This window comes from Eubalaena glacialis, chromosome 4 (assembly GCF_028564815.1).
Source record: "Eubalaena glacialis isolate mEubGla1 chromosome 4, mEubGla1.1.hap2.+ XY, whole genome shotgun sequence".
Lineage (NCBI taxonomy): Eukaryota > Metazoa > Chordata > Mammalia > Artiodactyla > Balaenidae > Eubalaena > Eubalaena glacialis.
Genome location: NC_083719.1, coordinates 75,641,984 through 75,652,234, shown reverse-complemented (window position 1 = coordinate 75,652,234; position 10,251 = coordinate 75,641,984). Strand labels below are relative to the sequence as shown.

Here is a 10,251-nt window from a genome sequence, read left to right as displayed (position 1 = left end):
CCACCCCCTGCCCACTCTGTCCAATGCAGAGACTGGCCTTCCGCATTTACAAAACCAAAGCAGCTGCTTGCTTTTAGGAAATAAATCTAGCCAACTTGGTAATGGACCTTAAAAGTTTCCCCCCTCACCCCGCCATTCTAATAATAATTGGAGTGGAAATTAATTGGAGGGTTCTCTTGCACTGATGACATCTGTCAAGCAACCAGACACGTGGGTTTTGCTAAATTCTTTTATTTTTTGTTTAAATTTTCACTTCAATTTTAATTCTTGAAGAACAGCCTCGACAACATATATCGCACTCATTATAAGAAGCAAAGGGTTATATCAAAAATTATTAGTATAGAATCACAGGAAATCTGGTTTGGAACCAGAAAAAAATACAAAACAGATATAGATACATAGACACAGGACAATTTTTTTTATAATTATTTGGAAAATGTTATTTTCCCCTAATTCTTGTTTCTTTTTTATGTGCATACGATGTTTAAATTTTACAAAAAAATGAAAATAAAGACTAGTATTTTACAAAATGAATAACAATGTGTGTGTGTGTGTGTGTGTGTGTGTGTGTGTGTGTTTCTACATAGGATTCGGTCCACTTCCATGTGTGTTGTTTTCTGTACAGAATATATCCACATCTGTCCACAATAAATCCTGGAAGGTCCGTTAGTCTCCTTCTGTTTTATTAAAATTTTCATGGTCCTCTCTTCCAAATTTTTTTCTTTTTCTCATCAGACACAAGGTCTTTTTCCTTTCCTTTCCAACGTGTCCACAGATCTGACACTAAAAAGAGTCTCTTTTTCTCCTGGTTTGCAGCTCGGGTTGCATTTCTGCACGGTGGGCTGCTCCTGTCGCCCTGGCCCTCCTCCCCACTGCCCGGCCCACCGCACCCTGCATCGGCCGCCTGGTGTCCCCGCGGCATTGGAGTCCACGGCCCCCCGCCGGTCCTGTGAGTGTCTAGGGGGTGGGGGCAGGTGGGAAGCGCCCAAGGTCTAGGAGCACTGGATAGACATGTAAGGCCAGTTGAAGCTGCTCCCAGACAGTAACATATCACGGATGAGAGTTTCGATGGGGGTTTTACCTACCAAACGGACGAAGAAGAGCTGCTCGATGACCGAGGAGGATACGGTGCGCAGCGAGGGCAGTCGTAGGAGCAGTTTGCCGAAGCGGCTGGGCTGGTTAGGGTACTGGCTCCTCACGTACTCCTCCAGCGCGCACTGCGACTTCTCCTGCAGGCTCTCGATGTGGGCGGCATCCGACAGGCCACAGGCATCTGCCCAAGCAGCCACAGGAAGGAGAGACAAGGGGAGGGGGCACACGGTTAGGTCAGCGGACAGCAAAGTCACAAACAGCAAGCCGTTCATTTTTTTTTCTTTTATGGAGCAAAGGGGAAAAAATAGAAATAGAAGGAAGAAGAAAAGAAATCCTCCCTGCCATGCCTCCCTACTCCTTCTTCACTATTTCCTTCCCCCGGCCCCCAACACAAATAAAAATAAATCAAACTCCCACCAGGCCTGGGGAGCTGGAGAGACAGGCACACACTTGAAGAGGCAGCAACCTCTCCAGTCCCTTTGTTTCTCCTCTTTCACCTTTGGATTAAATAATGTACGATGCTGGAGCCATGTTGGCTGTACATAGCAACCTGTCCTCCACCTTCAGGGGAGCATCTTTTCCGTTGTGCTCATTAAAGGGAGGATTTCTGCCCCTTTTGCCCCTGGTTTTGGGGTGTTCAGGAGCCCTGAACAAATATGCAGCCTGGAGGCAGTTCTAAAATGCTTCTTGGAGTCCCCCTCTCAAACCTAAATGACCCCAAGCAGAAACCTCAAGGAGAACCTAGATTGTATAGTGAATAGACACATGCGAGGGGGTAAGACATCATAGGCTGGCAGTGCCTGGCATCAGATCAAGCTCATGCTTTGGCAATACAGGATTTGCGATCCACTCTCTATGCAAGCAAGAACTCTGCAGCAAATCCTCAGCGAGGGTGAACACTTCTATCTGTGCCTTAGATCACGTAATTGAAAATTGGTCACATCTCTGTAAGCTGTATGATAATCAGAAGGAATATGGCTCAGTTACTCCAGGCTGCAGAAAGGAGACAACTTCAGCGATCAGACACAAAGCTGGCCTGGGGGCAGCTGCTGCTTCTGCTTCAGAACTGGGAGGTGGGGAGTTGAGGGGGGATTTGGGGAGATAGGCTTCCTGTGGCAGGACCTATACACAAGGAAACATCTCCAAACCTGTGTGTTTAATCTCACATCAACCAAGGGCTCTTCTTGGTCTACTAAAAATATTTCAAGACGGCAGTTTATACTGCATCAACTAACTAGAGGCAAGCAAATGGAGGGGAAGGTGGAATCAGAGGAATGAAGTGAAGCCTTCCTCTCTTAGTTCAAACACCCATGTTGTTTCCTGTATTAATAATAAATATTTAAAAAACAGGAAGATCACAGAGGAGCCCTTAGCCAGTCAGGAGGTCTACTAGAGATCAAAGGCAGAGTTTGCTAATATATAGATCTGGAAAGAAATTCATGCATGGTAATGCCCCCAAAAGGACACTGTATAATTGTGAATGGGCAAGTGTGACCCTAAGAAGACACAGCAAATGATTCAAAGCGAAACCTGGATCTGCTGAGTTTCTGAGCTTTATGTCTCTGTTTCAGGAACTGGGATTTGTAAAGCATTCTAACACCTTCATCTACAAGGCTATGGCCTTGAGCAAAAATACAAATAAAACTAGTGATAATTCAAGAACTTCTGAGGCAGGTCTCCTTTGACCCCAGATCCAGATTGGGTTCCTCTCAGATGTCTAATTACCCTAGCCAGCCATTTGGGTGCATCCACACTAGCCTGACCTGGGAAGTCAGTGAGATTTTATGGCTAGCAGGATGAGGGCAGGAACAGTTTGGGGCTTCGATGCTTAGAGAGGGGACCCTAAGGGTCTGCCCTTGGCTTTGCTTCCTAACCTGGTCCTGCTGAATGACCACCATGCAGACTCTTATTTACATATATCTTGCTTGACATGCATTATCTGCCCCTTCTGCCACAGGATCCCTCTCAGCCTCAGAGAATGCAGTATGAAAGGGACCCACTGATACCCCAGCAGGTTTTTTAAAAGACCCATATGGAGTCTCCTCAGGTTTGTAAAATATTTATCTGATATTTACACTTAGGGCCCCCAGGGTGCAAGGTCACTACCCTTCCCCCAGCTAGGCTACTCCAAGGGAGAGAAGCCCAGGAAAGGCATGCCTGGGCCCTGTGTTGGCTGCATCGAGTTCTCTCCTCCTTTGAAGGCAGATTGCCTGTAGCTGGGACCCGCTGCAAAGTGCCAGCCGGCCAGCCCTGTGGCCTCCCTCGGGCAGGAGCCCTAATTTGGGCCTGGCTTCCCACTCTAGATATTCATTCCTACTCTGGATATTTCTGCAACAGAATTCCCCCAACTGTGGACTGACAGTATGAGCTCTCAGATCAATCGTCTGGTTGTGGTAGCAAAACTAGGTGAGCAGGGGGTGTGATGCAGTACATATTTACACTCCATGAGTTATACCCAGATAAGAAAAGGAGGCAGAATGTGCAAAACCCAAGTCTCGCTTTTTAAATGGTAGTGTCAATGTGGGAACCCTCAATATTTCTTCTACAGTATATGGAAAAGAAATTATGTAAATAAATAACCATTACCGCTCAGGCCCTCCCAGCTTAGCCTTTGTAGTGCAGAGAATGTATTTCATGTTGTGCATTCAGAAGAGTTTAGTGTTCAGGAAATATAGATGTAATCAGCTGCCATAACTAGAAATCAAAGTTATTATTGTGCTGAAAATGGATTTCTCGTATTTATGTTAACTAGATGGCTCCTTTCGGGGAAAGTCTCATTTATCTGAGAGAATATTTAGGTGTATGAATTAATGAATTTTTTTAAAAAAGTAAGTTCAGGTCATGACCTAGTCCTTGGATGCTGTCCAGAATATTAAGGATTAAACATACCATCCGGAGGCCAAATGTGAAAACCACCACAGGGAACCCCCCGTGCCAGCTTCAAATACTTATCCGGAGTAAACCTCGTTGGACAATATGTCTAAAACTGTCTTTTCCATCATTCAAAGTTTGCTTAAAAGTTGGATGACTTTGAGAAGGCTTCCCATGAATTCCCTTCTGGCTAGCAATCAAAACAAGTTTAGTCAAAAGTGGAAATGTGTTGTATGGAGGAGGGGGGTGAATTACTACTGACAGCTCTATTTCCATTTTCAGATATTCTTCTTGCAATTTTTCCAACAAAATAATGTCATTGTTCACTTCTCGGCCTCCCTTACACCTTGAAGACTTGGTTTAAGAAATATCTTTGTGAAAACTTTTTTTTAAAGGGACACTTTTCACAGGGACATTTTAGGATGGAAAGTTGAAAGGAAAGCATGAATAATTCCACAGTCTTCCCTACAGCCTGCACAGTCCTTGCCTCTCTCTGGGAAAGGGCAGGAGATCAGAAAAGTCAAGGGGGTTCAAAGAACCTTAGGGGGGGACAAGGAAAAAGGGAGGGAGACTTTTCTTGAGAAGACCTCTGTCCAGCTCCAAGTCACATTTCTGCTTCAAGACACCTCACTGGATGAGATTTTAAAACCCCAGCTTCCCTGACACTGGCTTGCTTCCTGATTAATTTGGCTAAAGAGCTGGGGAGTGGAGAGCCAGACAGGCCCCAGGCCTGCCAGAGCTAAAGCAGCCGGGTCGCTGCTTCCCAGGCTCTTTGTCACTTTTGAAAAACACGTTTCCATCAAGAAGACTTATTAAGATAAAATGCATTCAAACACCGAGGAGGCTATTCAATAAATCTTCCATTTGTTTTAAGGTTCGCACTTTATCCTCTTGCAAAGAATAACTCCCTCTCCCACTAGCAGACCTGCATTTGCACTGAAAGTAAAAGGGGGGCAGTCCAAGTCCACAGCTCAGGCCACCCTGCATACAAATGAGATGCTCTTGTCTAAATAAATTATCTGCTGTTCAGATCGATATTAATACTACATTTGCTACATTACAATATTGTGCAAATTTAAGAGTCATTTTAATACAATGTAAATATGATTCTTCACGCATGGAAGCCAGGAAATATTGATAGATTATACCACTGCTTACTGTTCAACAAGGCCTTGGGAAAGGGGTTTTGCCATCTCTGCTCAAGAGTGGTTTTAATTTGGCCTTTGGAGGTCCTGCCTCTAGGATAGATTTATTAGGATGGTTTATTTGTTCTCTGAATGGAGGAATTAAAAACAATAGCGCCAATAATGGTGGTAAACCGGCAGCTAACCCTACTCACAGTGGGCAAGGCCCGAGACCCAGTCTGAGCAGCTCTGTTCCCCACCAGCGTCCTTTCTGGCTTTGTTTATATTTCCCCCCATTACCTGCTGTCCTGGGTGTTTATATGTTTCCCTCTTGCAGGTTACAATAATAAAAGGGGGGCAGTGTTCTCAGAGGCTCGGACCAGAGCCTTCAAAGGCAACATTAATGCACTTTCCTGGAAGTTAATTTGAACCATCTATCATAAGACAAATTGTTAACATGCATGTTACCACTGCCTACATTTAATTTGATATTTTTAAGGCACTCTGTTAAATTTCCAATGTTCGTGCGTTTTGCGTGGCTATGAGATTTATCTCCGGGGCAGGAATCCTCCCATACTTGCGGGTTCTACCGTATTGCTTTTATTTTTCATCTTTCTTGTTTAGATCGAATCCGTTTTTTACGACCCTCAATAACCTCAGCAACTGCAAACATGAATGGTTTCCGATAAGGGAAAATCAGGATGCAATAAAGCGGGATTATTTATGATTTATTTGCCCGTATTCTTCTCTTTCTCCCTCTCTGTGTCTCACTGTGTCGGGAAACTCAGCCAGGGAGCGTGCCACACAGAGGAGAAAGCCACATTCCCACGTTCTCTTCCTTCCCTCTCCTCCCCCAGAAACGCTGAGCTCCGGCACACACGCACACGCACATCGCACACACATGCACACCGCACACACGCGCAGCCAGACGGATCCACGGCACCGCCTCCCCGCCCCACCCCCCGCCAGACACGCGCCCGCCGCCGCCGCCGCCGCGGCCCCGCGCGGGGCTCCAGGCCGCCAGGCCGGGCCACCTAGCCGCCCGCGCCCGCGCCGCCTCAGCGCCCGCACCGCGGCGCTCCCAAGATGGCAGCGGCGCTGCCGGCCGCTTCCCCGCGCAGGGGCCGCAGGTCCCCGGCCAGGCCCGAGGTCCGGCGAGGGCCCGGCCGCGGCGGGCGCGGCGGCGCGGCGCAGGAGGCCGGGCCCGAGCGGAGCGGGGCCTGCGGGCGCTCCCGGCGCGGCCTGCCCTCCCAGCGGCCGCAGCCTCACCTGACGTGAACAGCACGATGGCTTTGAGGCAGCTGTACTCGGCCGAGTCGACGTGCAACGCCTTGAGCTTCTCCACCTGCTCCTGGAAGATGCGGATGTGGTCCATGAAGGCCACGACGCGGTCGGCGGACATGGGCGAGGCGTGCAGGCCGGCGGCGGCCAGCAGCGGCGCCACGTGCAGCGGCATGGAGCACTGGGCTGCGTTGAGCACGAACAGCTCGCTCCAGGTCAGGCGTAGCAGGGACACCTGGTCGGTGATCTGCAGATCCGGGAAGAAGGGGATGTTGCGGGCCCACTCGACGGCGCTGAAGAGCAGGCGCGCGGCCAGCTCGCAGATGTTCTCGATGCCCATGATGTTGTTGGGCTGCATGCATTGGCTGCCGTAGCGCGACGTGGGGTAGGGCTCCGCGCGCAGCAGCAGCGAGATGTAGCCGGACAGGTAGCAGTGGCCGTTGAGGGGGTCCCCGTTGGTGAGTGCGTACTGGCCTGGATTGGGTTGAGTTGGAGGCATTCTTCCTCGCTGAACCGCTGACGAAAAGAAAGAGAGAAAAGAGGCAATGTGCATCCAGGGGGCTTGCGAACATCCCGTGCCGCAGCGCACCCGACACAATGCGGAGGTTCTTCCCGCAGCCACAAGCGCCCGGAGCATCTCCTTTGGCGCTCGCTCTCACTCACAGCCCACACCCGGAGGCAATCTGGGGTGAAGCCCTCCAGCTCCGCGGCTCGGTATGCCCAGCCGTCTCCTGCGCCCCTGGCCACCCCAGCCCTGCCAGAACTAGGCCTGACTTACGGGCCCCCAGCCCGGTATGGCCAAGAAAATGCCACCCAGCCCCTCGACCACCAGCAAGTCACACGCAGATTAATGAAATCCCACTCACCCCTCCAGAAGGAACCAAATCAGGGTAAAACAAAAACAAAAACAGGCGAAACCAGAGAAAGGTTGTGGTTCTAGGCAAATGCCTAGCTGCCTCTTCATTTGCAAGCAAGCTGGTTTTGCTCAAAATGTTTCCATATTCTCTAAAAATGCTACGGAATTATCCTTAACATAGATACAAGTTACATACCCTACTAACCACTTACAACTTTTGAAGAGAAAACAAGTATCCTACACCCCTCCCCTATCCCCTCCTCCCCATCGCCCCACACAAGGTTCTCACTGTTAAAAGCAACAAAAAATTGAAAAAAAATCAAGAAAAAAGTTGAACTTACAGTAGCCAAACATTATTGAAAAAAGTGGAAAATATAATTAATGTCTGTCCTGCGCGGTGCCACTGCAACCTGCAGCCAGCTTTTGCCCAGTGAATGCACGAGCTTGCAACTGCAAAAACACTGGATTCATTAACCATCTGAATGCAAAACGTAAGCATGCTTTGAGTTCTTAAAGCTGACCAAAGTTTTTTTTTTTTTTTTTTTAATGTGTATGTTTTACTTCAACAGTGCCAGCGTTTTAAATTGCCATGTAAACAAAGACAACTTTAGGAAAAGTTAGGGCTACTGAACTCTCCCCCCAGCAAATTAATATAGATATGTCCATGTACACGTAGCTATCTTACTTCAGGTTATACACTATTTTCTTAAGTTTGCATTGATTCTAATTTTAATGCAAGCCTCAATGCAATTTAAGCTCTTGAAACATAATGGCTACAATACTTTTTTCTAATTATAGTTTTGAACTTGGCAGTTATTTTTCAATTAAATGAGAGTACAATTCAAAGTTTTTTTGTTTTGTTTTGTTTTTTGTTTTTCAGATGCCTGTAAAATCTCCCTGGAGCTAGAAATGAAGTCGTCATATTTGCCTGCTCCTTGAGATCTGAAGGAATTCAATTTCTTTTCTTGTGGCATATAAAATACAATTTTAAAGTCAATTACAAGAAGGAGTAATCTGCATTCTACAAAATTGACTGGTTCACTAATTTGACTATAAGACATCTTTAATGATTGTCAGGAGATAAACTTTAATTGTAAATGGCTAGATATATTTATAAGAAAAGTGCTGCATCTCTTGCCACATGAACATGAAGCATATCTAAATACAACATCAAAAGTTGTGTTAAAAGAAACCAAAGCCATACAACACAGGGATTAAATGATGTGGAAGCTCATGCCAGCTGCAGTCTATGCATTATAGCCAAGTCAGAAGGATCGGTAAATGCCGCTGTAAATTGTAATTTGTATGCAGTATTTAAGCAGAGGGTGGAGTTTGATGAAGAAATAAAACGAGTATCATGCTTTAAAAAAAAAATGACACAACTATGAAAGCACGGTTCAGTCACAAACTTTCCTTTGAAAGTAGAGGGGTGAAAACAAGGCCACAGCTCTGGAGGAGGCGGCCCCAGCTCGGTGAAGAGGAGAGGGAACCAGTGAACAGGCCAGAAGCCCCCCTTCCCCCCTAATTAGACCTACAAGTGCAATAAATCTCACTCCTCTTTTTCCAAGCTAAGCTTCCAAAAGGATGATGCAGTAATGAATCTATGGTTCAGAGTACTCCAGTCTCCAGCCCTCCCCCATTTTAAATAAAGGGCATGAAGAGGTGGAGGGGAAAGTGGAATGAAAAAACACAGAAACAGAGTTTTCCGGGGGAAATAAGCACCCCTCCCCAAGTTCATGCCAGCCCAGCCCCAAGCATCCTCACGCACACGCGGGAAAGAGACACGCACCGAGCACATCCAAGACAGAGGGAGGGGATTTTAAGCCACAGCTCACGATCCCAGGGACAAAATCCTGAGCAGGCAGAGGGTGGGGTGGAGGAGCCGGGGAGAGGAGCGCAGGCCAGGAGGGGGAGGCAGCGGCAGCGAGCTGGTGGGGGGGGGGGCGGCGGGAGACGCCGGGGGAGGAAGGTAGCGGGGACAGGGGAAGCTGGGACGGGCCGGGACCGCAGGAACCCCAGCCCCATACAGCGGCCACCCCCGCGAGAGAGAAAGAAAGAGGGCCGGGGAGGCGGGCGAAGCTCAGGGAAAGAAGCACAGAATAAATATTCACCTTCCCGCCTCATGCCCACTTTGAGGCACTTCTTGAGGCGGCAGTATTGGCACTGGTTGCGGTGGTGCTGGTCGATGGGACAGTTCCTGTTGGCACGGCATGTGTAAGTTAAGTTCCTGCGGACGCTCCTCTTGAAGAAACTTTTGCAGCCCTCGCAGGTGAACTGGCCGTAGTGCTTGCCGCTCGACTTGTCCCCGCACACCACGCACTCGATGTGCTGCTGGCTCTGGCCCGAGCCGGGCGGGCCCTGGCCCTTGTCCCCTGCCGTGCCGGGGGTGGCGGGCGCTCCGGGCTGGCCCGGGGTCTGCGGCGTGTGCGGCGCGCCCGAGCCCGCCTGCTGCTGCTGCTCGCCGGCGCCGCCGCCGCCGCGGGCCGCCTGCGCTGCGGGGTTGGGGCCGCCGGGGTTGCCCCCGGCCACGTCGTCCTGCGGATCTCGCCAGCTGCTAACTACCATTGCCATATCTTTGGGCCCGGGGAGCGCTGGGGGGAGCCGAGCTGCTCGCCGAGGGCCGCGGGGCGCGCGGGCGCGCTGGGAGGGGAAGGGGAAGGGGAAGGGGGGAGGGGGAGGGGGCGGGGGGCCCGCCCGGCGCCCCGGGGTCGCGGGAGCCGAGCCCGAGCCGGGCACCAGCCGCTGCCTCCGCCGCCGCCGCCGCCGCTGCCGCCGCTACTGCCTCGGCCGCCCCGCTGCTGCTGCGCGCCCGCCCGCCCGGCTGGCGTTTTGTTGTGGTTCCTGCTGTTTTCTTTCTCTCTTTTTGCAGCCCCCCCAGGCTCTCAGGCTCCCCCCCCAACACCCCTGCTCCCCTCGCCCGCTCCCCCCGCGCTCCGATCCTGGGGGGGCCACGCTCTCCTTCCCCCCCTCCCCACCCCCCCCCCCAGCGAGCAAGCTCCCTTCTCTCGCTTTTTTCTTCTTCACCAA

The 10,251-nt window shown here is 50.1% G+C and overlaps 1 protein-coding gene across 1 annotated transcript; it reads right to left on the bottom strand.

The window, feature by feature from the left end:
- Positions 1–215: 215 nt before the first annotated feature.
- NR2F1 (nuclear receptor subfamily 2 group F member 1) lies at positions 216–10,118 on the bottom strand. Its single transcript, XM_061189440.1, has 3 exons — positions 9,336–10,118; positions 6,357–6,884; positions 216–1,273 (listed from the first exon to the last, which is right to left on the bottom strand). Exons 1-3 carry the CDS (start codon positions 9,793–9,795, stop codon positions 993–995), a joined length of 1,269 nt encoding a protein of 422 aa, XP_061045423.1. The 5' UTR covers positions 9,796–10,118; the 3' UTR covers positions 216–992.
- Positions 10,119–10,251: the final 133 nt, after the last annotated feature.

Coding starts and splice junctions, on each gene's coding strand:
- NR2F1 (XM_061189440.1), bottom strand. CDS start 9,795: ATGGCAATGGTAGTTAGCAGCTGGCGAGATCCGCAGGACGACGTGGCC. Junction 6,885..9,335: donor AGTGGGCATGAGGCGGGAAG/GTGAATATTTAT, acceptor TCTTTTCGTCAG/CGGTTCAGCGAGGAAGAATG. Junction 1,274..6,356: donor CATCGTGCTGTTCACGTCAG/GTGAGGCTGCGG, acceptor CTGCTTGGGCAG/ATGCCTGTGGCCTGTCGGAT.